The sequence below is a fragment of the Malaclemys terrapin genome, chromosome 11 (genome assembly GCF_027887155.1).
Source record: "Malaclemys terrapin pileata isolate rMalTer1 chromosome 11, rMalTer1.hap1, whole genome shotgun sequence".
Classification (NCBI taxonomy): Eukaryota; Metazoa; Chordata; order Testudines; family Emydidae; genus Malaclemys; species Malaclemys terrapin.
The window spans coordinates 658,871-685,719 of NC_071515.1; the positions used below are offsets into that span (position 1 = coordinate 658,871).

The window sequence follows — 26,849 nt, forward strand, 5'->3', positions numbered from 1 at the left end:
AAAACAAATAGTCAAACCCATAAGAAAAGATATATAGGCAAGTAAGCAGGCTAGCCATAGGCTTCAATATCTCCAATCTATCACAACTCTCTACCCTGGTCTAGGAGATAGGGGAAGGTAGAGAACGGGGAAAGGTCATTGTGTAGGGAATGTCCCCAGCCATCAGAATTGACCAGCCCTGGACCAAAGGATGGAGAGAGGCCGAGACGGGAAAACGATGCTAGACGAACCCCATCCATCACAGTCTGTTACCCTGGGAGCAGAAAGTGGGGAAAGGAGAGAGGTACCAAACGGTGGTGGGAATGTCTCCATCCATCACAGCTTACTGCCCTGGGGCTGTAGGGCGGGGAAAGGCAGACGCAGCGACTTGTGACAGGGCTGCAAAGGAGGGATTCACAGACTAATAACAGCTACCAGAACAATTGGGCAGGGGGAGCAGCAGGGAGCCCTGCGGGGAAGGGGGAGAACTGGAGGGTTTTTCCTTCAGACAGTGGCGGGTTGATTTAACCCTACAGCTAACACCAGAGGAAGCTGGGGGCAGAGCACTGGTAGCTCCATGGCCCAAACTAGGGGAGCGACCCCTGCAGCTAAGCCTGGGGCTCAGAGAGTGACGTGCTGTGGGGAAAAGAGACCCAGGGCCCAGGAGTCACCAGGCGGAGCAAGCCCGGGGCCCAGCCCAGCAGCAGGAGTGAATTGCGGGCGCTGCCTCGCCAGCCCCACAGGCCTCGGCTGCTGCTGCTGGGGCCCCCCGAGCCCTGGCTGTGAGTGGGGGACGAACATTCCCGCTGCCCCCCTGAGAGACTCTCCCTGGGCAGAGACCCTGGCCTGGCCCCCTCTGACTGGGACCTCGAGCCCTGCCCCTGCCAGTGCCCCATGTGGGGAGAAGGGGAGACCTGCCCCCCTCCCCCCAGGGAGCTGCTCCCGGTGCAGCCTGTGCGGGGTGGGGGGCCCAGGCTGCTCCCAGCAGAGCGGGCTGCGAGTCCCGACCTCGGGCAGAGGGAGGCTGCTGAAGCACCCAGGGTTTGCAGGGGTGGGGGTGGGGCAGCCACATGGGGGGGGGGGCAGCGAAGTGTGGAGAGCCGGGGGGGGGGAGCCGGAAGGGGGCAGAGCAGGGGGCTCTGAGCCAGCGGGCATTGGGGGGTGACCAGGGATGTGGGAGGGGCAGGAGAGGGAAAAGGGGAGGAGGGGGAAGGGGGATGTGGGGGGGGCAGGAGGGGGCCGGGGGCTGTGGGGCGCTGGAGGGAGGCTGGGGGAACACACAGGTATCAGGGCAGCCAGCTCCCCCCCCCAGCAAACTGCAGCGCATGGGGTCCCAGCTCCCCCGCTCCTTCCCCCTCCCTTCCTGGGGCTGGCGGCCAAGGGCATGCTGGGAAATGGAGTTCCGTCCGGCGCTCGCTCGGGGCAGGGAGCGGGCCAAGGAACTACAGCTCCCAGAGCCCCGCGGGGTGTGAGCGCCCAGGGGGATCCCCGCTCCTTCCCCCTCCCTTCCTGGGGCTGGCGGCCAAGGGCATGCTGGGAAATGGAGTTCCGTCCGGCGCTCGCTCGGGGCAGGGAGCTGGCCAAGGAACTACAGCTCCCAGAGCCCCGCGGGGTGTGAGCGCCCAGGGGGATCCCCGCTCCTTCCCCCTCCCTTCCTGGGGCTGGCGGCCAAGGGCATGCTGGGAAATGGAGTTCCGTCCGGCGCTCGCTCGGGGCAGGGAGCTGGCCAAGGAACTACAGCTCCCAGAGCCCCGCGGGGTGTGAGCGCCCAGGGGGATCCCCGCGCCCAGGCCCGCTCCCAGCGCCTCCGCTCCAGCGATGGGCCCCCCCGAGCTGCGCCCGGGTGACTCCGGGCCCGGCCCGGACCAGACGCTGCCGCCGCCGCTGTGAGCCGGCCCCGGCCCCGGCTGGGAGCTGCTGCCCCCGGGTGTGTGCGGGGAGAGACCGGCACTAACCCCCGTGCCCGGCCGGGGGGGGGTCTCCAGCCGGGCCCCGCCCCGCCCCGCCCCGGCCCCAGGGAGCGAGAGACCCGGGGACAGGGACTGGGGGCGGCCCCGGCACAGCTGGGAGCCGGGGGGCAGCGAACGTGTCCGCGGCCAGAGGCGGCACTGGGGGGCGGGCGGGGAGAGGCTGGCCATGGGGGGGCGAGGGGGTGCAATCAGAGGCTGGCCATGGGGGGCGAGGGGGTGCAATCAGAGGCTGGCCATGGGGGGTAGGGAGAGGCTGGCAATGGTGGGCAGGGGGGGCGGGGAGAGGCTGGCCATGGGGGGGCGAGGGGGTGCAATCAGAGGCTGGCCATGGGGAGCGGGGGGGCAGGGGGTGCATGGAGAGGATTCCCTGCATCTGCCTACCCCTCCTTCATGTCACAGGCTCTGTCCCACGTTTCTTCATCTCGCCCAGCCGGGGCTCTGTGTGCCCTCTGTCCCTCCCATACCATCCAGAAGTTCTGTATGCCTCCTCTCCCCAGACCAGGGCCCCCCCTTCTCCCCACCATTATTTCTTCTCTTTCTGTCTGAGAGAGGTCTCATTTGGGCGTCACCATTTTAAAATTCTTTGGGAAGACGAACAAAGCGGAGATTCCCCCAGCATTGGAGTGACTGAGTAGGACCTCTCTTCCTTCAGCCAGTTATTACTAGACAATGTTGCCTCCCCTAATTATCAAAAGCTTTACTACTGAGTCGACTGTCTTTATTGGCAATAACATTCTAATTAATATCTACCCCATTTAACTGTATGATGATTGCCCAACCACTATCTAACTCTTGCTTTGGTATAACTCGAATAGTAAAGGGACAAAGTAAACAATTTATTTCTGAATACTGCCTTGAGCCTGATCAGACAGTCCCCTTGTGAGAGGGATGCAAGGATCCAGGTTTATAAACCAGACTTCTGGCTTTAATTCCTGTAACACTAGAAATAATTTTGTTTTTTAAACAGGAGAATAAACCATCCCGCATTCAGACTGGTCCAGAAGCAACCCTGCAGACCCACCTCCTTGTATTTGAGGCTGAGAAATCCAGAAAAGAAAACCGTGTTGTGTTTTTAGAAACTAGAAAGGAACTCTTCCCGAAGCCCACATACAAATGAACTTTTAATTTGCTCCTTTCATATTTAAGGGGACAGAATAAAAACTGGTCCTAGTTCCCAGGGAAATCATGTCTTGTTTCTACTAATCTGGAATATATCTGGGGATGGGCACTATCTAAAATCAAATTTTGCCTACTACAAATCTGTAAAATGCAAAAGGTTGGTTTATAGAATTTTCTATATCGTTTCATTATTTGTTTTGGATAAAGAAAATATTAAAAATCTTCAGTATTTGTGTCTATCCTGGTTTCCTTTAAAGGACACGAAGCTTATTCTTCAGCAGCACTTCACTTAACCCTTCAGTACTCTGCCCTGAGAAACCAGCAGCTCGAGGTACAAGGGCAAAGGGTGGCTGGAAGTCAGTTTAAATCAGCATTTCTCGCATGCAGCCACCAGGGGCTTTTTGTGCAGTCAGAACAGCCTCCTGGGCAGTGATGGAGAGGCCAAAGCATCAGCCTCGCCCCCTCCCTCCCTGTTGCTCCTGCACTGCCTCTGGAGACAGATGGGGCACAATGCTGCAGGAGCAAGGCGAGTCCTTGACCCACCTGTGGGGTGGGCAGGGCACGTTGGGGTTGGGCTTCAGCCCTAGGGGAGAACCTGGCCGCAGGGTTTCAGCTGCACGGTTTGAGCCCCGGGCTCTGACTGTGCATCGGGGGGGCACTGACCTCTGGCTTCGGCCATGTGTCCTTGGCCCTGGGCGCTAACCCCGGCCGTGCAGCAACAAGCGCTGGCTCCAGGCTCTGGCTGTGTAGTGGCAGTTGCTGGCCTCGGGCACCAACCCCCAGCCCCAGCCCCAGCCCCAGCCCCGTGGTGGTGGGTGTTGATTGACAGCTCCAGCCGCGCAGCAGCAGCCAGCGACCCTGGGCTCCGGCCACTCACTCTGGACCCCGTGGGAGCTGACCCCCAGCTCCAGCCATACGGCAGCAGGGCTCACCCTTCCCCCGATGCCTCACAACCATGCAAATATCACTTTTCCCAGCACACTTTCTAGCTCCCTGGGAGGCTGGGAAAAGTGACACTTGTCTGTTTGTTAAAATCACTTTTCCCAGACTCCCAGCGAGCTACTGAATGTGCTGTGAAAAGCACTATTAAACACACAAATATCATTTTTCACATTATTTTCATTATTGTCTGAAAAAACCCAACATAAATAAATGATTTGGACATGTGTATGTGCATATTTATTTTTCCTAAAGTTTAAGTATTTTAGGGAAAAGTGTCGGAGCAGCCACCAGCAAGAATGGGTGGTCACACGCTGAGGCCACACAAGACTTTGTTGTGAGAACCCCTGGTTTAAATGTACTCCCAGGCGAAATCCAAACCTGCCATGTCTGCCTGAACCTTTGCAGGCAGGACTTCAGGTATCACCCAAAAGATCTTATTTGTCTGTGGTTCCATGTGTACATTTGCTCAGATTTTACTTCTCCATTAAAAAAGTAACCAATTCCCAGCTGCCTGTCAGCTGAGAGCTGGTTGAGTTGCCATGGTTTGCCGTAGGGGTGTGGTGCCAAGGGAGCAACACATAGGCCTGCAATGAATCTCAAGTGCCTCCATCTTGCCTGGCTCTTCTCAGCCCTTTCTCTTGCTCTGAGCTGCCCTCTTTTGGGCCCCCACCAACTTCCTCAGGTGCAGGAACAGCAGCAGATTCATCTTGGAGCAATAGCTGAGGACGGCGACTTTTCTCTCAGCACTACAGTGGACTATTGCATTGTGGGCTTCTTAAATAAGCAGGAGACTGTGATCTTCAAAAAGAACACGGAGTATTTGTGGCACCTTAGAGACTAACAAATTTATTTGGGCATAAGCTTTCATGGGCTAGAACCCACCCTAAAAGTGGCCTTTCTTCAACAAAAAAAACCCTTCAAAAACAGACTCCAATGAGAAACTGCAGAACTGGAATTAATTTGCAAACTGGACACCATTAAATCAGGCTTGAATAAAGACTGGGAGTGGATGGGTCACTACACAAACTAAAAACTATTTCCCCATGCTAATCCCCCCCCCCCCGTTACTCACACCTTGTCAACTGTTTGAAATGGGCCATCCTTGATTACCACTACAAAAGCAATTTTTCCTCCTGCTGCTAATAGCAGACTTTAATTGGTTTGTCTCGTTAGAGTTGGTACAGCAACCCCCATCTTTTCATGTTCTCTGTGTATATGCATCTTCCTACTGTATTTTCCACTCCATGCATCTGATGAAGTTGGTTTTAACCCACGAAAGCTTATGCTCAAATAAATTTGTTTGTCTGTAAGGTGCCACAAGTACTCCTGTTCTTTTTGCTGATACAGACTAACACAGCTACCACTCGGAAACCTGTGTTTTTCAAGTGAGTGTGTCTCAGTTTTGTTATGTCAAGTGCTTTAAAAGGTGTGATGTGCTGCACTGCACTGTGTGGGCTGAGAAAGATCTTATGTGCTCCCCATAATTAATTCTGAGATTTGCACTGTGGCGTTAAGGCTTTTGGGATGACTGTTCCATGACTCAAACTCAGTGGCTTTGTTTGGCTACCAGAGTCTGAGGTTGGTGATCTTTGGGGATGGTACAAGCCTTACCTAAGACATTTAAGCGAGTTAGAATGTGGATTGAAGACGATAGAATGAATGATGTGCGAGTTCCTCCAAGTAACAGTGATAACTGTCTGCCTCTGACCACAGCTCGATTCTTATTGTGCTTATCACACTGGAATACGAATGGCTGCTAGTGGTGGCTGATAACCTATGAACATCGTGTAGTAATTCCTGGATTTTTACATGATTGTTTTAGCTGGACTCATGTATAACGTTTGAACAAATACTGTTCAGGGAGAAAGGTATAAAAACACCCAAGTATTTGCTGTGCTTAGAGCGGTGATGTTCTGTGGGATACCTTCTGGAAGAACAGTAGTGTGGGTAAATAATTCTGGTCACATTCAGTGCTGCACCCCGAATCGAAAAAAAGATTTTCTGCTGCTTACGCTATTTGCGGCTTAATTGGGTGAAGATAAAGACGCAACAGTGGCCAATTCTGAGTGCCCCTCCTCTGCCCAAACTCTTGAAATAGTTAACTGTAAAATTGAAAACCAACTATGGCTTAAGTCATGGTAAGATTACTTTAGAAGGACGCCTACAGGGGCGTCCAGCACAACTTCCTATACATTAGACTGATGACAGTCAGTAACACTCTCTCCACCTCCACACTAGAGCTATTTACAAAACAGGAGTTTGTGTTCAATTTGTATAAATGCTGTAATCTGGAAGGCCCAGATCCACAAAGCTATTTTGGTTCTTGACTTCCATTGGATTTCAGTGGAATTTCGGAGCCTAAATTTTACCTTTGTGGATCTGGGCCTAAGTAATCGCAGTTTGACATAAACATGAACGATTACTTCTTATTTTGACACAAGTTATTAATTAACAAATGAGGACAATCAGAATCCTTGTCTGAGGCCTCCTAAAGCCTCAAAATACTTTAATGTTCTTATGAAATAATTCACATCCACTATCGGTTTTGCCTGTAGTAAATATATTGTCTTTTTAGCTGGCACACTGTCCTGATCCTCGTCTGTACAGTAATCTTTTGAGTAATTCAGTTCAGACAGATGTTATCAATCACCTGGAGTTTCTTCCTCAGAAGCTGTTATGGCCTTCAAGGCTCTTCTCTTCCTTAATCTTTCTGCATTTGTGATTGTCATAGGATGCAATGGGAAAAATCCAGAAAGACCTGAAAGAAAGATTATTTATGTTTATAGCTGGAGTTGCAATATTACTGTTCTAGTCTCAGAGATTCAAAGGCTAGAAGGGAGCATTGTGATGATCTCATCTGACCTCCTATATAACACATGCTATAGAACAGGGATCTCAAACTCAAATGACCACGAGGGCCACATGAGGACTAGTACATTGGCCGCATTACTGACACCTCCCCCCACACTGCCCTCAGCCCTGCCCCCACTCCACCCCTTCTATGAGGCCCTGCCCTGCCCCCATTCCAACCCCTTCCCCAAATTCCCCACCCCAACTCCGCCCCCTCCCTGCCCCCAGGGGGTACAGGAGGGGTGTGGGGTGTGGCGGGGGCTCAGGGCAGGGAGTTGGGGTGCAGCAAGGGGTTGGGGTGCAGCAAGGGGTGCGGCAAGGGGTTCGGCTGCAGCAAGGGTTCGGGGGGCAGGCTCTGGCCCAGTGTGCACCGGGGGCACAGCAGGCTCCCTGCCTGCCTGTCTGGCCTGCCCTGCACCCGTGCCGCTCTGGGAAGCGGTCGGAACCTGGGGAAGAGGGACACAAGGGTCTAGGTGTTGCTGTTGCTTCAGGCACCGCCCCCTGCAGCTCCCATTGGCTGGGAATGGGGAACTATGGCCAATGGGAGTTGCTGGGGGCGCTGCCTGAAGCAAGAGTAACACACAGACCCATGTGCCCCCCCCTTCCCTACGTTCCGGCCGCTTCCCGGAGTGGCGCGGGGGCAGGGCAGGCCAGACAGGCAGGCAGGGAGCCTGCCCTGCCCCCGGTGCGCGTCAGGCTGGAGCCGCTCTAGGTAAACGCTGGGGGAGGGAGGGCGGGCGGGGGGAGGGGGGGGCGTGAGGAGCTCGCAGGCCACAGAAAATAACCCCGCAGGCCACGTGTTTGAGACCCCTGCTATACAACTACCCCAAAATAATTCTTAGGAGTATATATTTTAGAAAAACACCCAATCTTTGAGTTAAATTGTCAGTGATGGAGAATCCACCACAAGCCTGGGTAAAGTGTTCCAATAGTTAATGAGACTTTTAAGAAGTGAGAGTAATTGTCTCTCTCACCCTCCCTCTAGTGACTTGAAGTGCCTTTTACTGCTGTCTCGGCCAGCTCAGTGTCTCCATAAATGAGACCCATCCCATTTCCTGTGGCCAAAAGAAGGGTGATTGCATATATACATATTTTCAAGAATTCATGCAAAGAAATGAAGAAAGGGTCTTTGGTACTCCAAGTTCGCAGAGGATCACCTAGGAAAATCTATTGTCGTTTAAGCGAAATAAGCAAATAGTTCAGATGAAAAAACACGTTGAGTTACCTAGAAGTTTTTCAACTGGTTTTGTGATGTGTGCTCCACAACCAATCCAGTGTTTGAGTCTCTCGATGTTCAAGCCAACCAGCTTTTCGTTGTGGCCATTTGGAAGCGGGTCATAACAGCCCACTTGCTCCAAATACTTGCTGTCCCGAGCTCGCTTGTTATATGCGACCACTATACGGAAGAAGGGTCTGTTGGCACAGCCACCAAGAGCCAATCGGATAGCTACGTGTCCTCCATGATAATTTTTCATAAGGAGGTGAGCTGAAGGAAAGATCAACAGGTATCACAAGAGATTTGATTATAACAGATGTGTATAGACGTCTAGCCAAAAAATTCCAAAAGGCCTTAGAGAAAAGTTTGGTTTCACTTAAAATCAATAAAACTGCTGTAACCGTCCCTTACACACCAACAATAGATTATTCTTTATGATGGAACTGACGTCTGTACCTGCCATGAGATTGCTTTAAGACCTCAATTTATTTACAATAAATAAGACAGATTTGCTTTACCAACCCTTAAGAGAGTTCCGCGGAGAAGGCTGCACATTCTCCACTAACTGTGATTGATTTAGAGGGATGCAGAAACTAGGAGTCTGTGCGTGCAACACTTACCGGTAACAAGCCCTGTCTGCACTTACCAAGGTGCACCATGATGACTCTTGCCAGCACCTGAAAGAGGAAAAAGACCATGAATGAATCCCCTGCCACTCCCAAACACGGGGCCAGCCCACTGCAGCTGTGAATGCTATAGGGTAGACATAGCCTTAGTTGACCGAGATGAGTTATAACTGAAAGTTATAGTTTGAAAATCCTGAGGGAAACATGGGAGTGGGTTTTTTTTTGTTTGTTTCTTTGTTTTAAATGGAGATATCCTATCTCCTAGAACTGGAAGGGACCTTGAAAGGTCATCGAGTCCAGCCCCCTGCCTTCACTAGCAGCACCAAGTACTGATTTTGCCCCAGATCCCTAAGTGGCCCCCTCAAGGACTGAACTCACAAGCCTGGGTTTAGCAGGCCAATGCTCAAATCACTGAGCTATCCCTTCCCCCGTGAGCTATCCCTGAGTTGCAAGCCCTGCCCTGACCCTTATAGAGTCTGTCTCTCATGACCCACTGGCCATGGCGATCCTGGGAATGGAAGTTTCAAAGCACCTGCCCCCGCTCCCACTTTTGTGGTTCGGGGTTTAGGTAACTTTCAACCTCTTAGGAGCACAGGCAAAATTAAAAGCATTTTTTTTCCTGGTAGCCCTGATAGGCAGCAGCTTCACTGCCTCACCCTGCTTGCCTTTCTGTTTCAATAGCTTTGTTGCTAGGGGAATGCCAACAAGTGCCACATGAGTACATAAAATCACTTGTCATTTTAAGGTAAGAATTAGCTTCCACATTAAATTGGTGTCCTGAGGATCTGGCGTTTTTATATATTAGGGCTGTCAATTAATTGCAGTTAACTCACACGATTAACTCAAATCAATTGTGATTAATTGCACTTATAACAACAGAATACCAATTGAAATGTATTAAATATTTTTGGACACATTTTCAATACTGATTTCAATTACAACACAGAATACAAAGTACACAGTGCTCACTTTATATTATTATTTTTTATTACAAACATATGCACTGTAAAAATGATACAACAAAAGAAATAGTATTTTTCAATTCACCTCAGACATACTAGGAGGGTGGTGAAGCAGTGGAATGGGTTCCCTAGGGAGGTGGTGGAGTCTCCTTCCTTGGAGGTTTTTAAGGCCCGGCTTGACAAAGCCCTGGCTGGGATGATTTAATTGGGGATTGGTTCTGCTTTGAGCAGGGGGTTGGACTAGATACCTCCTGAGGTCTCTTCCAACTCTGATCTTCCACGATAAGTACTGAAGTGCAAACTCTTTATTGAGAAAGTGTAACAAATGCAGTGGGGGGAGTTTGGTTGCATAACTGCACTCAAAAACAAAACAGTGTAAAACCTGAGAGCCTACAAGTCCACTCAGTCCTACTTCTTATTCTGCCAATTACTAAGAGAAACAAGTTTGTTTACATTGATGGGAGCTACTGCTGCCTGCTTATTTACAAGGTCACCTGAAAGTGAGAACAGACGTTCGCATGGCACTTTTGTAGCCAGCGTTGCCAGATATGCCAGATATGCTAACATTCGTATGCCCCATCATGTATTGTAATTTAAATTAATATAGTTGAAAATGTAAACATCCAAAATATTAAAAATAAATGGTATTCTATTGTTGTTTAACAGCACAATTAATCGCTTGACAGCCCTAATATATATATATACACCCCCCCCCCACACACAAACACAATGAAAATTACTTGATTGGGTTGTAGTAATTGTTATTCTTGGGTATTAACTTGTTCAGGGAATCCTCAAATCTTGCTGCTCATTGCAAGCGGTGTAAGAACGAGCATTGCCAATGACTCCCAGTTCACAGGAAGTGTCTGTGTGTGTGTGTGTGTGTGTGGTGGGGGGGGGTCTGTGGGGGTGGGCAGCTGTGTGTGGGGGGGTGGGGGGGTCTGTGTCTGTGTGAGAGTCGGGGTGTGTGTGTGTGTGTCTGTGTGGGGGGTCTGTGTTGGGGAGTGTCTGTGTCTGGGGGGGTCTGTGTGTGTGTGAGAGTCGGTATGTCTGTGTGTGTGTGTGGGGGGGGGTTGTGTGTGTGTCTGTGGGGTGTGTGTGTGTGGGGGGTCTGTGTGGGTGGTGTCGGTGTCTGTCTGGGGGGGGCGGTGTCGGGGTGTCTGTGTGTGGGGGGGGTCTGTGTGGGTGGTGTCGGTGTCTGTCTGGGGGGGTGGGGGGCAGTGTCTGTCTGGGGGGGGCGGTGTCGGGGTGTCTGTGTGTGGGGGGGGGAGGGATCGGGGCCGGAACGCGACTCCCCGGCTCCGGCGCTAGTCCCGGGCAGTCCCGCTGTGCCGGGCCGAGGGAGGCTCCCGGCGCTCCCCGCTCGCGGCTCGGACCCGCCCCGGCCGCGCTGCTCCCGCCCCCCCCCCCCCGCGTTACCTGCTCGGGCCGGGTGGGCGCCTCTCCCCGCGCACGCGCTGAGCCCCGCCCCCGCCGGGTCCGAACCTCGCGGGCCGCCGTAGCGCGGCAGCGGGGTCCAGCGGCAACGCGGCATTGTGGGAACGGAACCCTAGTGCGCCTGCGTCAAGCGCCTGCATTTCCCATCGGCCCCCGCGAGGGCTTCGGCCCCAAGCTAGGCCGCTGTCTGGGGACTAGTCCCGTCAGCCACTGCGTTTCCGCCCCGTCTCTGTCGCACCGAGATGACGTCACAGCGCCCCCCCCTTCGGAGAGGGCCACGCGCGCCCTAGCGAGAACAACCGGGTGAAGCCGGCCAGTGCGGGTGACCCTCCATTTCCCATCAGGCAGTGCGGGGCACGCGCTGTGGGTGTGGCCCGACCAGGATTTCCCGCTCTCAGAGCGAGGCTGTCGCCGCAGGGACACGTGACCTCTCGGTGGCTTCCATGGGAGATGGAGTTCGCCCGCTCTAGTCCTCAGCGCATCCCCCCCAGCCCTCCCCACTGCGTGCGCCGGGTGCCCCGGGCCGTGAAACCGGGACAACGGCCAGTCCGCGTACTCCACTGGTCTTGATGGCACCTGCGTAATGAGAGTATTATGGGGGAATAACTTCCGGTTACTGTTCCCGGGGGGACAGTATTAAAGACCGCACCATGTCGAATGAGTTCCGCTCACTGTTCCCGGGGGGACAGTATGAAACAGCACACCAAGTTAAATGAGTTCCGGTCACTGTTCCGGGGGGGGGGGAGCAGTATTAGAGACGCACCAGGTCGAATGATTTCCGCTCACTGTTCCCGGGAGGACAGTATTGAAGACCGCACCAGGTTAAATGAGTTCCGGTCACTGTTCCCGGAGGGACAGTATTAAACAGCACACCAAGCTAAATGAGTTCCGGTCACTGTTCCCGCGGGGACAGTATTGAAGACCGCACCAGGTTAATTGAGTTCCGGTCACTGTTCCCGGGGGGACAGTATTAAACAGCACACCAGGTTAAATAAGTTCCGGTCACTGTTCCCGGGGGGACACTAAGCAGCGTACCGGGGCACTGGTACTGTACCCGGTCAGACACTACGAGAGTGACCACTCGGGCAAATAACTTCCGGTCACTGGGTTTAGTCGAACACAATTAGCGCTTCACCAGGCAACTTAACTTCCGGGTGCTATGCCGCCGGACAGCGGGGGCGTGGCCGGCTCAGACTCTGCCCCGAGCGGGTGGGGCGGAGGTTGCAGGAGACGGTGGCGCCTGCGCTGATTTGCTGGCGAGAGTCACGTGTCCCGGGCCTCCGTGCGGGGCTCTCGGGTTAGTTTTAGTGCTGCAGCCTGGGGCTGGGCCACGTGGGGTGCACTGAGCATGCGCAGTAAGCGCTGCTGAGGCCCCTGCCCGTACTAGCCCCACGTGGTCTGGGGGCAAAGGGGGGGGGACATTGACTGGGCCGAGGGGTCAAGCAGCTGGAGGCGGGTTAGGAGAGGGTGAAACCCGCCTCGGGGACCCTGACCCCTGACCCCGCCCTGCTGCCCAAGGCCCCTCCCCTAGGCCGCCCCTCCCCCCCCGGCCTGCTGGAGCCCCACAACCGCGCCCGCAGGAGCCCTGGCGAAACCCCCCGATCCCGGCCTTGGCCCAGCACCGGCCCGAGCACCCCCGGCTATTGGCCAGCCCGAGCCCCGAGCCCCAGGCCGCTAGCCGGAGCTGAGCCCCACCGGGGAGAGGGGGCGAGGAGAGACACGGCAGGTGGGGAGGGTCTCGGCGGGCAGCAGGTGGGTAGGTGGGTGGGTGCACGCAGGGACTGACCAGGCCGTGGGGCCTCAGGGAAGAGGCAGAGCAGTGGTGCGAAGAGGCGGAGTAGTGGGGGGAAGAGGCGGAGCAGTGGTGCGAAGAGGCGGAGCAGTGGTGCGAAGAGGCGGAGCAGTGGTGCGAAGAGGTGGGGCCCCCACAGCCCAGGTGTCCGGCAGCGGGTCGGTGGTAGCTGTGCGAGGGGAGGCTTAGCCTTCCTTGGCCTCTTAACCTGCCGCATCTGCCTGGCCTGGAGTTGCTGTAGGGGTCGGGGAGGCTGCCGTGGAGGGTCAGATTACAGCAAACCCCCTCGGCCAGTGACCCCCAGGAGGGCAGAATGCTTCCAACTCCACTTGACTCCAGCCTGGGGTCTCTCTGATCTGCTGAATGGGGCTTTGTCTACACTGTGCTGTAGCTGCTGTTTGTCAGCAAGAGAGCCCTCTCCTGCCGACAGAAAACTTCCACCCCCAACGAGTGGCGTTAGGGTTGGTGGCCGGAGAGCTCTTCTGCCAATGTCGTGCTGTTCACACCTGCGCTTTTCCTCGGTAAAACTCTTGTCACTTAGGTGTGGCTTTTTTTAACACCCCAAACGACAAACGTTTTTCTGACAAAGTTCCAGTGTAGACAAGGCCATAGTGATCTAAGGGGGAGCTTTCCGCCTGTGCTGGGCAGCTGGCTGTGCTGGGAGTGCCCAACCCCGCTTAAGCAGTTAGCTGGTGGAGGTGCTTTCTTCCCTGTTAGACCCAGCTGCCCCAGGGCCCTGACACGGCCTGTTGGGTGAGGAGCTGTCCCCCTGGGGTGGTGCTGTGTAATCACCATGCTCGGATCCTTATTTAACTAGAGCCTCAAAGCACAGGATACTGTCCACATGGTGTGTCCCACCGTAGAGTCTGAAATGGATTTCACATTGAGCTACGTTATGGGTACTACAAAACGAGATCATTCCCAGTATATATTTAAGGTACTCAGCGACTGTCTCTGATCCTCCAGTGTTGCAAACGCTCATGATTTTATTCGTGGTGTATTCGTTAAAGCCCCGGCTGCTAGAATTCTAATACAAGAGATTCTTAGATTTCATTCAATAGAGAAAAGTTTGGGGGTGTGAAGCCAGTACATCCTGGGGCTTTATGCCCCGTATTCATCATCGTAAATATTATTGTGATAAGATTATGGCATAACTATGATGTATTTTAGGCAAGATGGGTCATATAAGGCATCAGTGAAAAGGTTATGATTTACTGAATATGATTATCCAATTTCATGCATGTCTCATTTTGGTATCTGAAGTTAGGCATATCGTCTATACATCGCTTACAAATGTGTTTACACCTGGGAACGCCCAGTAGGTAGAATGCACTCAGACTAGATGCCTGGCTGGGAAGGGCCATTAGGGAGAACAATAGGTCTTAGAAGATGCTAATCTCCCAACAGGGAACCTTCCTGAGGACGCTACATGGCTGCTGTAGCCCTACCGGCAGGGCCATCCTTACCCATACGCAAAGTACGCAGCTGCGTTGGGCACCAGCAGATTGCCTGGTGCCCTGCGCAGCTGTGTGCTACTCCAGCCCCTGCCCCCCTCTTCCCCAGGGCCCCCGCCTCTCCTCCGCCCCAGCCCCACCGCTTCCTGCCCCCACTCCACCCCTTCCTCAAAGCCCCTGCCCCGCCTCTTCCTGCCCCTGAGGGCATGCACTCACCAGCGGCGGGAAGTGCAGCGACCCGGTCCCAGCCATGCTGCTGGTGAGTGCTGGGGGGGGTGGTGGTTCCCCCCTGTCCCCCCAAGCCAGCTGTGCCCCCCCATGCAGAGGCCTGGGGCCCCACAACCCCCCACCCACAGGGGGGGCTGCATAGGGCCCCAGAATAGCTAGGGATGGCCCTGCCTACCAGAACATGTGACCGAGTCACCTGCTACTGGACTCCATGGTGGAATACTAATGTTTTTCCACTGAAAGGTGTGGGAACTAAAGTTGGAGTCAAAGGGTTCCCGCCCTATGCAAAAGCTATTTAAGGCAGGGGAGTGACTGTCATCATGGATCTTCAGCAAGAAGATTGGTGGAAACACCTGAGAAGCGAGGACTGAACTGGGGGCGAAGGGCAGAACCCAGGCTGATCAACTGTTGGGGGAGAATTTGCTACTCATCCAATTTTTTTAGTATATTAAGCTTAGATTGTGTTTTTATTTGATCCATTTGCTATCCCTTATTATCACTAAAATCTACCTTTTGTGGTTAATAAACTCATTTTGGTTTTGTCTAAAACCAGTGTGTGGGGGAGTCATTACCTGGGGCAGAAAGCTGTATATATTCCTCTCCACGTTGAGGGAGGGGGCAAATTTCACGAGCTTGCACTGTACAGTTCCCTGTGCAGTGCACGACGGTATAACTTTGGGTTTACCCTCGGGGGGGGGGGGGGGTGCACTTGAGTAACTGGGCAGCTTCTTAGCTGAGCGGATCTCAGCTTGTGTGTGTAGCTGCAGCTGGGTGTGTCTCTACCTGTCTGTGCGGGAGGGGTTAGGAGCTTGTCACAGCAGTACAGTGTAAAGGGAGCCTGGGCTGGTGCGTCAGGGGGACTCACTGGTACGCCAGTTCCAGGTGGCACCCAGGGGACCCGTCACACACCCCAATACCTTTTGTTACAGACAGTAATGAGCAACAGCTGCATTTTGTTTATACATATTCCTTCCTGATATCTTACTTTCCTCAGCAATTTTCTGCTCCAGTCTGTGTTCCGTTCTTATCTAACAAGGTCAATAACCTCTCAGTTCTTCCCACTCGCCCAGGCCCTGCATTAAAGTCTCGCGTTATTAACTAGAAGAGTTAGCCTGACTCTTGCTCTTCCTGGCAGACTAAGAGGTCTGCGCTTTCCCCCCCAACTTCCACAAGCGACAGTGTGCCCCTGATTTGGAAGGACACGTCTTCAACGGTAACCTCCTGTAGGGCCTGGACCACCATTGCTTTGGGATCCGAATCCATGGGCCTTTCGCCAAGTTCCAAGTCACTGACTGGGGAATACACTTCCCAGATCATCTGAAACTATATTGCCAAGTGAACAACAGCGTGATGACCAAACTGCAGTAAAACCCACAATGCTTCACAACACTAGCTGACAGAACGGGACCAGAGTGCTCTGCGATCCGACTATTGTGCAGACTGAGTCAGTGTAGGCCTTAGCTAAACTAAACACAGGCTGGGAAATCCCGGCAGTGCTGGTGCAATGACAGCTACCCTGTGAGAACAGAATTTGACTGAAACCTGAGTTCTAACACGGAGTTATTATTCTGGAATGTAATTTGCTTACCGAAGCTCTCACAATCAGAACGATTATTCAAGGATGTAATTCTTTAATTACAAAGTACCAGTTTGTCTGGATAAGCTATACTGGGAAATCAGTTTTTATAAACAAAAGGTTAAAAGTGTGCTAACTGATCAAATGTAATTGATTATAGTAGCAAACATAGGTGGAAAAGCAGTGTTATATAATCAAAATAAGAAAGTAGTCAATAGTGCATATGTAAAGTAGATTAGATTTGAAGTCCTTTATATTCATGTTGCATCCTCTGAAACTCTATGGTAGGTAGATGCTGTGACCTTTGTACGAACTTCTCCTTTGCATCTGTGCTGGAGAATACAAGCTTAGCAAAAATTAAGATACAAGAAGCTTGTAACATACACGTAAATACAACAGCTTCTAGGTGTTGTGCTATCCCTGGCTACTACACTAGAGATGAAGTTAGGGGAGAGAAAGTCTGTTAACTTCTACAGTGTTGGCCAATATTAACATTATACTGTCTAGAACATCACACATGTTTCTTGATTTGTCCTCATGTTAAGATCTTCTAAAATGCTTTTTTATTTCGGTTACAGAAAGAGAGAGCTGGAGTATTGTCATTTCAGGGCTAGCAGAAAAACAGATATTAGGCCTGGAATGTTCAAAACTAAATTCTTGTCTTTTGTCCATGCCTCTCTGCTTTTGTTTAATGTGTGGAGACTGCATAACTCTCAAATCATAAAATATATGCCATGTTGAAACTTACAGCGTATCCCCTCCAAGGAAGGTGTAGCAATTACGGTCGGTAAAAAACATGTCACAGAAAACTGAGAAGAAAGATCTATTAAATCAAGTGATCTGGGGAAAATTGTGAAACTCCCCCAGTTTGGTACAAATACAGGCGGGATAAGCACAGAATCTTTAAGACAGCGTGAGCTTGTAGAGGAGCGGACTTACCCCTGCAGCGCCTCCTGCTGGTGACTTCTGGGAATTAGTTTGTTCCAGCTCCGGAGCGCCCTCTGCAGGTCGGTGATCCGCCTGTCCCTCCCTGGACCCCGGTGCTCTTTTACCTGGGGTGCTGCCCCCCGGCCGTAACCCCTCAGTCTTAGGGTCTTCCCCCATCCCCAGGGAACCCCCACCCACTATTCCCACATCACCTCAGGATAAGGCCACTGCCAGTCACCAACTAGCCCCCGCTCCCTGGGGCAGACTGCAGTATAGGCCACTCATCATCAGCAAGGTTGGGTTTGGACCTGCTGCCTTGGCCTAGCCCTGGGCTGCCCTCTGCAACCCCCAGTACCCCTTGGCCTTCTCCTAGGTCGCAGCCTAGGGCTTTCCAGGCTGGAGCTCCCCAGCCCTGCTCCACTCAGGTACTCTGTCTCTCACTCCCGGCAGCCAGGCCCTTCTCTCTCTGAACGCAGAGAGAAACTGCCCTGCGCCGCTGGCTCCCAGCCTTTTTATACAGGCCAGCTGGGGCCTGATTGGGGCGTGGCCCAGCTGCAGCGGCTTCCCCAATCAGCCTAGTAGCTTTTCCTTCCCCCAGGGCTGTTTTAAGCCCTGAAGGGCAGGAGCGGGGTAACCACCCCGCTACAGAGCTCCACAAGCCTGTCTTCCAGAGCCACCGGTCATGTCGGGACCCTTCCTTGCTGTATTCAGCTGTATTCGTCTTTGATTCATAATCATTGATTACTACATTGATTAAGCCTAGTGAGACACAGGGCTAGAAAGGGTTAAGCAACTTGCAGGCTAATTGACCCAGATTCAACTTTTAGAGACATATTGATAGATAATGTTTGTGCTTTTGTGTGTTTACATCTATTCTAACAATATTTAATCAAACAGTTCCTGTCTATCCTGGATTCTGTTAATGCAGCGATCAAAAGAAGATACGAACATGTAAATGAACATGTAAATATAGCAATATCACTGTCTCAATTTCTCTTTGAAGTATATAGCAAATCACCCGCAAATGGTGGGAGATGGGTAACTGTCTTATGTTAATCCATGTCACTAATTACCGGTGATACTTAGGAAATAAAGGTTACTTCAAAAGCCTATTCACCCAAGGATGGGTGCTGTCAAGAGGCTGCAAAAAATCTCTATTAAAAACTCTTGGGCCCTGATCCTTTCATCTCAGATCTGTTTAAGCTTCAATCAGGGGCAGTTCGATTTGTAAGACTGAGATCTCCAGTCCCATCTGGACCACCCTGATATTGAGTATTTGCATATTGGACTGAACCTATGGACTAATTCTAAAAGGACTCCTTGCAACACTAAAGCTCACCATCTCTACTATGAAACTGATCGAAGAACTATGTTAGTACCTGTATGTATAATGATCTTTTAACCAATAACTCTCTCCCTTTTCTGTTTTAATAAACGTTAGTTTCGTTAAAAAGAATTGGCGGTAAGTGTGTATTTGGGTAAGATCTGAAAGATTCATTAACCTGGTGGGTAATGTGTCCGATCTTTTGGGGCTGGTAGAACATTTTATATGACGAACAAGATTTTCAATAATCCTCCTCAGATTTGACTCGGCTGTCTGAGAGGGAGCCCCAGGCTGGGTTGCTTGGAGGAAACTGAGTTTTGGCTTCTGTGTAAGCAGTAAGGTATTGTGGAAGCTGTTTTGTTGCTGGCTTGGTGAATCTAACTATTGGAATAACCACCAGTTTTGACTGCCCCATTCTTTGCAAGAAGCAACAGAGAGTCCTGGGGCACCTTTAAGCCTAACAGATGTATTGGAGCATAAGCTTTTGTGGGTGAATGCATCCAACGACGTGGGCATCCAATACATCTGTTAGTCTTAAAGGTGCCCCAGGACGCTCTGTTGCTTCTTACAGATCCAGACTAACACAGCTACCCCTCTGATACCATTCTCTGCAGTTTGCCCTAATTGAGCAATCTCAGTGTGCCCCCCGGAACTCTGGTCACACCTAGTTATTGGGCATCTCTTGTTTTTAATTTATAATGCACCCACAAGTGTGATCGTGTGCAGTTACTTCTGTTAGCTGCACAATTTGTGGCATACCATTGTTCACCATTTCCGAGTAAAAATTTTAAAATGGGTTTGTTTCGTGGGAGCATGCTGGACAGCTTGGAGTATTGTTTCCCGCTGGCTGAACTGCACTTGAACTTCCTCCATGTCACCATAGAGGGGTGGGGAAAAGACACAAATAAAATCAGATATTATCGTTTGAGCAAATGGTCACTTGTCTCCAAGTCCCCAATAAATCTGAGGTACATTCTGTCAGACAAAGGTAATATCCAATTGTGAGACCAAACCGCTTTCAGGAAAGAGAAAACCCCACAACACAGAGGGGTGGAAGGCACTTTCAGCTTCATATCAAATGAAATTCCAGAGCAGCTTATATCTGATAACTCAAAATGAAAACAGCTTCTCCCTTTGTGTTCTCCTCTGACCCATTCAGACTCGCTTCACTCTGTGCCACTGTTGGGATCCACTAGGCATAGCTACCAGGTAACTCGGGAATGTGGAAGGCCAAAAGTGCCGATGAAGCTCTTTTGCTCTGGGTCTGTGAACCACAGTGACTCCATCTTGGGAACTCTCACCTACTTCTATGCTAACTGCTTACATGCTCTGAAGTAGGCTGAAGCAGAAATGTATTGGTCAGCGTTTCTGGCAGATGGCTGTAGTTTCACTCATATTAGCAGAAATAATAGAGATAAGGAGGGAACAGAGAGAAATAGTTAGTTTGCAGCCGCTTTCCCATATATCCCCAAGGTATTTAGTGCAAAGGGTCAAGGGATGTACCTTGTTCTCCCTTCAAAATGACGAATGTATCCGCAACAGATGTCTCTTGTATCCCCTTCCCCAAAATAATACATGTATTCTGTGTAACCTGTTATCTATAGGTCAGCATAATGACGTAAAAAGGATGAGAACTGAGTTGTTTGTTACTGGTTATAAAAAGGGCCTGTTCGGCCATGTAAGGTTTGTCTCTTCTGGCATGAGTCGAGGAGCACCCTCTCAGCTGACTGACAAATAAAGGACCTGGTACCCGTCTTCTTGTCTCTCCGTGCCTCCTTGGTGTAATTAGGTAAGGTCTGGGGGGAAACGGGCCCTATTTGGCCAACACCACCTCATGATTGAGGCATGTTATTTACAAAAGATTTAGCTCCATCACCGGGGGAAAAGCAACCAACCTTCCCATCTGCAACAATCCCAGCTCAGCAGGAAAAAGCCCAGAAGTAGCTTTGCCAAGAGATGGAAGCAGAGATGAAAGTACAGAATGACAACTCTGTGTTTGGGATCCATTCAAATCCCCCCTCCAGGTCGGTGACACTTTCACATCTAGCCCCAGTGAGTCGGATTTAGGTTCAACGTGTGACACCTAAGCACAGAGAGCGCTCAGAACACGGCATCACGTGACACTTCGAGAGGTGCAGGGGTAGAACGTGGGGAGGATAAATGCTATTGTGGCTTACACAGAAGCTAGTGCTGCTGGGGCGAGGGGGGATTGTGACAGGGATGGGGAAGGAGGGAATCCCTTTGATTCACCCCATCTCCTTCAGGTGTCACAGAGGCTGAAATGACACATTTTCCCTATCCCTATCCCGCTCCTGCTCTTTGTTCTATTTCAATCTATTTTAATTGAGGAAAATGGTAGAAAAATACTTCTGTCCAGCATAACCCTGAGCAAGGTGAGAACAACTGGGATTGAGACAATCTGGCCCAAGGGGGAACACGGTGACTAACAATCACTTTGTAATGGGGGAATGGTATCAACGTGATGCTCGGGATTTGTCTAGACTGGGAAGAATGATGGAGGTGAGCTCAGGTCAAGGGGAAAGCTAACCCCAGCCACTGTACCCGGATTATATCTGCACTGTACCCGGGTTACGTCTGCACTGCAAAAGTTCACTAAGCTGAGCCGCTACTTCCATGTACCTCCCAGTGGAGACAAGGCACAGGTAGTTTTTACCTCAGTGTAGGTAATCAAGGTGAACACTATCTCCTGCACATGGTACTGATGGATATTTCTGGCAGGAGGGGGACACACTCCCAGGTGATATCAGACAAAGAAGTTGATAAAGGAGGATGGGAATCACCCCAAAGAAGGGTGAGGGGCAAAAGACAGAGGCAGGCAACGCACATGGAGCTGAGACACCACACTGAAGAAAATGGTGCAAACTGTGTGGGAATTAGCTAATGTATTTTACAAAAAATCTTTAGCCAGCCCTAGTCAAGATATTTATGGCATTACTCACTGATGTGGATTCTCTTATGTTTGCTGAAAGCTGAGCTTTTCCCACATTCAGAGAACATGTAGGGTCTCTCTCCCATGTGGATTCTCTGATGTGTGATGAGGGTTGAGGTGTCACTAAATCTTTTCCCACACTCAGAGCAGGTGTAGGGTGTCTCCCCAGTGTGGACTCTCCAATGTGCCATCAGGTTTGACCTGTGTTTGAAGCTTTTCCCGCACTCAGGGCATGTGTAGGGTTGCTCTCCCATGTGAGCTCAGGTCTGAGCTACTACTGAAGCTCTTCCCGCACTCAGAGCATGTGTAGGGTCGCTCTCCTTTATGGATTCTCTGATGTGTGATAAGGTGTGAGCTCTGGCTGAAGCTTTTCCCACACTCAGAGCATGTGAAGTGTCGCTCTCCCGTGTGGACTCTCTGATGTGTGATGAAGTTTGAGCTCAAAAAGAACAGGAGTACTTGTGGCACCTTAGAGACTAACACATTTATTAGAGCATAAGCTTTCGTGGGCTACAACCCACTTCTTCGGATGCATATATAGAGTGAAACATATATTGAGGAGATATATATACACACATACAGAGAGCATGAACAGGTGGGAGTTGTCTTACCAACTCTGAGAGGCCAATTAAGTAAGAGGAAAAAAAACGTTTGAAGTGATAATCAAGATAGCTCAGTACAGACAGTTTGATAAGAAGCAAGTGTGAGAATACTTACAAGGGGAGATAGATTCAATGTTTGTAATGGCTCAGCCATTCCCAGTCCTTATTTAATCCTGAGTTGATTGTGTCTAGTTTGCATATCAATTCCAGCTCAGCAGTCTCTCGTTGGAGTCTGTTTTTGAAGTTTTTCTGTTGTAATATAGCCACCCGCAGGTCTGTCATAGAATGACCAGACAGGTTAAAGTGTTCTCCCACTGGTTTTTGAGTATTATGATTCCTGATGTCAGATTTGTGTCCATTAATTCTTTTGCTGAGAGACTGTCCGGTTTGGCCAATGTACATGGCAGAGGGGCATTGCTGGCACATGATGGCATATATCGCATTGGTAGATGTGCAGGTGAACGAGCCCCTGATGGTATGGCTGATGTGATTAGGTCCTATGATGATGTCACTTGAATAGATATGTGGACAGAGTTGGCATCGGGGTTTGTTACAAGGATAGGTTCCTGGGTTAGTGGTTTTGTTCAGTGATGTGTGGTTGCTGGTGAGTATTTGCTTTAGGTTGGGGGGTTGTCTGTAAGCGAGGACAGGTCTGTCTCCCAAGATCTGTAAGAGTAAAGGATCATCTTTCAGGATAGGTTGTAGATCTCTGATGATGCGCTGGAGAGGTTTTAGTTGGGGGCTGAAGGTGACAGCTAGTGGTGTTCTGTTATTTTCTTTGTTGGGCCTGTCTTGTAGGAGGTGACTTCTGGGTACTCGTCTGGCTCTGTCAATCTGTTTTTTCACTTCAGCAGGTGGGTATTGTAGTTTTAAGAATGCTTGATAGAGATCTTGTAGGTGCTTGTCTCTATCTGAGGGATTAGAGCAAATGCGGTTATATCTTAGAGCTTGGCTGTAGACAATGGACCGTGTGGTGTGTCCTGGATGGAAGCTGGAGGCATGTAGGTAAGTGTAGCGGTCAGTAGGTTTCCGGTATAGGGTGGTATTTATGTGACCATCGCTTATTAGCACAGTAGTGTCCAGGAAATGGACCGCTTGTGTGGATTGAGCTAGGCTGAGGTTGATGGTGGGATGGAAATTATTGAAATCATGGTGGAATTCCTCAAGGGCTTCTTTTCCATGGGTCCAGATGATGAAGATGTCATCAATGTAGCGCAAGTAGAGTAGGGGCGTTAGGGGACGAGAGCTAAGGAAGCGTTGTTCTAAGTCAGCCATAAAAATGTTGGCATACTGTGGGGCCATGCGGGTACCCATAGCAGTGCCGCTGACTTGAAGGTATATATTGTCCCCAAATGTGAAATAGTTGTGGGTGAGGACAAAGTCACAGAGTTCAGCCACCAGGTTGGCTGTGACATTATCGGGGATACTGTTCCTGATAGCTTGTAGTCCATCTTTGGGTGGAATATTGGTGTAGAGGGCTTCTACGTCCATAGTGGCCAGGATGGTGTTTTCTGGAAGATCACCGATGGATTGTAGTTTCCTCAGGAAGTCAGTGGTGTCTCGAAGATAGCTAGGAGTGCTGGTAGCGTAGGGTCTGAGGAGAGAGTCCACATAACCAGACAAGCCTGATGTTAGGGTGCCAATGCCTGAGATGATGGGGCGTCCAGGATTTCCAGGTTTATGGATCTTGGGTAGCAAATAGAATACCCCTGGTCGGGGTTCTAGGCATGTGTCTGTACAGATTTGTTCCTGTGCTTTGTCAGGGAGTTTTTTTAGCAGATGGTGTAGTTTCTTTAGGTAATCCTCAGTGGGATCAGAGGATAATGGCCTGTAGAATGTGGTGTTAGAGAGCTGTCTAGCAGCCTCTTGGTCATATTCCAATTTATTCATGATGACGACAGCACCTCCTTTGTCAGCCTTTTTGATTATGATGTCAGGGTTGTTTCTGAGGCTGTAGATGGCGTTGTGTTCAGCATGGCTGAGGTTATGGGGCAAGTGATGTTGCTTTTCCACAATTTCAGCCTTTGCACGTTGACAGAAGCAATCTATGTAGAAATCCAGTCTGTTGTTTCAACTGTCCGGAGGAGTCCACGCAGAATCCTTTTTATTGTAGTGCTGGTAGGGGGGATTCTGTGGGTTAGTATGCTGTTCAGAGGTATGTTGGAAATATTCTTTGAGTCGGAGACGTCAAAAGTAGGATTCTAGGTCACCGCAGAACTGTATCATGTTCGTGGGTCTGGACGGACAAAAGGAGAGGCCCCGAGATAGGACAGACTCTTCTGCTGGGCTAAGAGTATAGCTGGAAAGATTAACAATATTGCTGGGTGGGTTAAGGGAACTACTGTTGTGGCTCCTTGTGGCATGTAGCAGTTTAGATAGTTTAGTGTCCTTTTTCCTTTGTAGAGAGGCAAAGTTCCTTCCACACAAACTTCCTCATGGATAGACTTTACAAAAACTAGACAAGCCATTTACAAGACAAACTTTGCCTCTCTACAAAGAGAATGGGGCAAAAGCTGTGGCAGAGAACAGAGGAACTCAATCATGGGAGAGAGAAGACGGGAAAGCGACAGGGGTTTTACATCCCTATTTGCTCGTTCTGGAGCAATGGGGCAGAGCAGTCTGACTCCTCCTCCAGCCAGGCTGACAACGCTAGGCTCCGTGCTCCCCCCCTGCCTGGCACTCAGCAGCGGCTGCAGGGGCTGCGGGGGGAAGGGTGTGTGTGACCACGGCAGGGGCAGTTCTTTTCTGCCCCCGGGATGAGGGGATCTCCAATACTCCTATAATACAATAGCAGGGGCCGGTTGCTGGGGTCGGGGCAGTCGGCAGCAGGCTGCAGGGGCTGCGGGGGGAAGGGTGTGTGTGACCATGGCAGGGGCAGTTCTTTTCTGCCCCCGGGATGAGGGGATCTCCAATACTCCTATAATACAATAGCAGGGGCCGGTTGCTGGGGTCGGGCCAGTCGGCAGCAGGCTGCAGCTGTATTGTTTGTGACACACACATTCATACACACACACTGTATGTATTACTGTCCTGTGGGGAAGGTGCCAGTGCCCTTTTAAGGGGGGGAGACAAGTGTTTCTGGGCTAACACCTCAGGAACTTCTGCTTAATGTGTGCTGCTTAATGGAGTCCGTCCTTCCCCAGGGGGCTGTTGGTCCAACTCCTACCCTGAAGAGCTCTCTTTTTTGAGAGATCCATCCATACTGAACCTATACATTTAGAACATACCTGGATCAGAGTAGGTTTAGATCGGTGAAGCAAGACAAGAAGATTTTGTTTTCCCAGGAAGACATTCATGTGGATGTTCCAAAGTTAGCTTTTGAGTGCCTGCCATACCCCCACATGGTGGGAGCCGGGGGGCAAGGGACTGCGTTGCACCATGCCCACCAGTGCCCCGCTTTCCCTAGATCCTATTTCCTAGCAAGTCAGATATCAAGGATTTTTTAATCTCCCTTCCAGGCACATAAAAGAGTGCAGGGGGCACACCAGTGGGTGGCTAGTAGTAGGGGAAGGCAGGGCAGGGGTGAATGAAGGACAACTGGAATAGCCTTCATGAAATATACAAGATACTTAGAGAAAGTGTTGTCAATTTCAGCCTCTGCACTCTGCAGGCAGGACAAAACACAAAGAGATCTGAGATTGTGCCCTAGGTTCTTATGCAGGCAGCTAGAGGGGAGAGCCCCGGCTGAGTGGGGGGAGGGGAGGATTTAAGCTGTGCAGCAAAATGCTTGTATTTGTTGTGTATATTTATTGGAGAGATCCCCTCATCCCGGCGGCAGAAAAGAACTGCCCCTGCCATGGTCACACACACCCTTCCCCACCGCAACAACTGTGAGTGAGATTAACAAGGATGCCAGAAACGGCTCCTAACCCCAGGGGCTGAACAGCGCAGGGAACAGCTGGGGTTAAACTGTTCTTATGCAGGGGGTAGGCTCGCTTCTCCCTCTCAGCCAGGCTCCCTGCTCCCTGCTGCAAGCTAGAGGGGAGCCCCTGCAGCCCTGCTGAGTGCCAGGCAGGGGAAAGCACGGAGCCTAGCATTGTCAGCCTGGCTGGAGGAGTCAGACTGCACCTTTTCTTACCGGTCCTCCGTACCAGCCCGTACCAGCTTACTTTCACCTCTGCTCTCAGTCCTCGAGGAGAGACCTGGCGAAGGAGACTTGCGGCAGCAAAGCCGGGGGGTCTCAGAGACTGGCCTGGCCCTGCACCGCTGTCCTGCCCGGCTGATGTCAGGGTCTCTCTGTGAGGTCACCCCCTCCCCACCACCTTTGCCCAATAGGCCGAGCTCCTGCAACAGGCCTTTGTGCTGTCAGTGCCACCCCCACCCCTCCCCTCAAAGCTGATGTCCTGCCCCTGTCCAGCCTCGTTGGGTGTTTGAGTTGTTTCCCCTGGATCTAGGGTTGCCAACTTGCTGACCCAACAAAACTGAACACCCTTGTCCCACCCCACGCTCTCTCACTCCTCATTTTCACCGGGCTGAGGAGGGCTGGGGAGGGTCCCTTTTCAACTGGGTGTTGTCGGGACAGAGCTGGGAAGGAGGCTGCCTGCCAAACACCTTGAAGAGGAGGCATCCCTCCCTGTCAGAAAATCATCTCCCTCCTTCAGTTCAGTGACGGCCTGAATTGTTCCTTATCCCGGCAGAGCTGGAGGATTGAAAGTAGCAACATCAAACCCCTGTGTAGCTAGCGGAAACGAGCACAAACACTCCCTTGTATCTGAACACATGGTTAGTTTTACCCTTGGTAAACTACAAGGCTAAAGGGACAGGCGGTGGCACCAGATCTAAGAAATGAAACACAACACAATCATCATCGTTATGCCCATCGTTGCCCCTTTATTCTTCTGCTGTCTCGCTCCGACCACCGTCGCCCTCTGTCAGTTCAATGAGAGGGCCACACT

At 51.2% G+C, this 26,849-nt stretch overlaps 1 protein-coding gene, 1 long non-coding RNA gene and 1 pseudogene across 5 annotated transcripts; 1 reads left to right on the forward strand and 2 right to left on the reverse strand.

The window, feature by feature from the left end:
- The first annotated feature begins 1,739 nt into the window (after positions 1-1,739).
- LOC128845173 (uncharacterized) lies at positions 1,740-3,297 on the forward strand. The gene is made up of 2 exons (XR_008446624.1): positions 1,740-1,906; positions 2,917-3,297. It is a non-coding gene; the product is annotated as an uncharacterized LOC128845173 (long non-coding RNA).
- Positions 3,298-6,481: 3,184 nt separating this feature from the next.
- Positions 6,482-11,286, reverse strand: LOC128845168 (28S ribosomal protein S16, mitochondrial-like). 4 transcript variants are annotated; one of them, XM_054043549.1, is made up of 4 exons: positions 11,084-11,286; positions 8,723-8,753; positions 8,086-8,346; positions 6,482-6,768 (listed from the first exon to the last, which is right to left on the reverse strand). In XM_054043549.1, the coding sequence occupies exons 2-4, from the start codon at positions 8,733-8,735 to the stop codon at positions 6,653-6,655; spliced, it is 390 nt and encodes a 129-aa protein (XP_053899524.1). In that variant the 5' UTR covers positions 8,736-8,753; positions 11,084-11,286; the 3' UTR covers positions 6,482-6,652. The 4 variants fall into 4 exon arrangements, with proteins under 4 accessions (XP_053899524.1, XP_053899525.1, XP_053899526.1 ...); XM_054043550.1 differs by lacking the exon at positions 11,084-11,286 and adding an exon at positions 10,405-10,479; XM_054043551.1 differs by lacking the exon at positions 11,084-11,286 and adding an exon at positions 10,444-10,477.
- Positions 11,287-21,354: 10,068 nt separating this feature from the next.
- On the reverse strand, positions 21,355-25,155 carry LOC128845202 (zinc finger protein 3-like; annotated as a pseudogene).
- Positions 25,156-26,849: the final 1,694 nt, after the last annotated feature.

Bases quoted from the DNA above. Each gene is read 5' to 3' on its own strand.
- LOC128845168 (XM_054043548.1), bottom strand. From the start codon at position 8,774: ATGGTCTTTTTCCTCTTTCAGGTGCTGGCAAGAGTCATCATGGTGCAC. The intron at 8,347-8,722 runs GTAAGTGCAGAC...TCTTTCCTTCAG, and splicing joins AGTCATCATGGTGCACCTTG to CTCACCTCCTTATGAAAAAT. The intron at 6,769-8,085 runs GTAACTCAACGT...TCTTTCTTTCAG, and splicing joins ACCAGTTGAAAAACTTCTAG to GTCTTTCTGGATTTTTCCCA.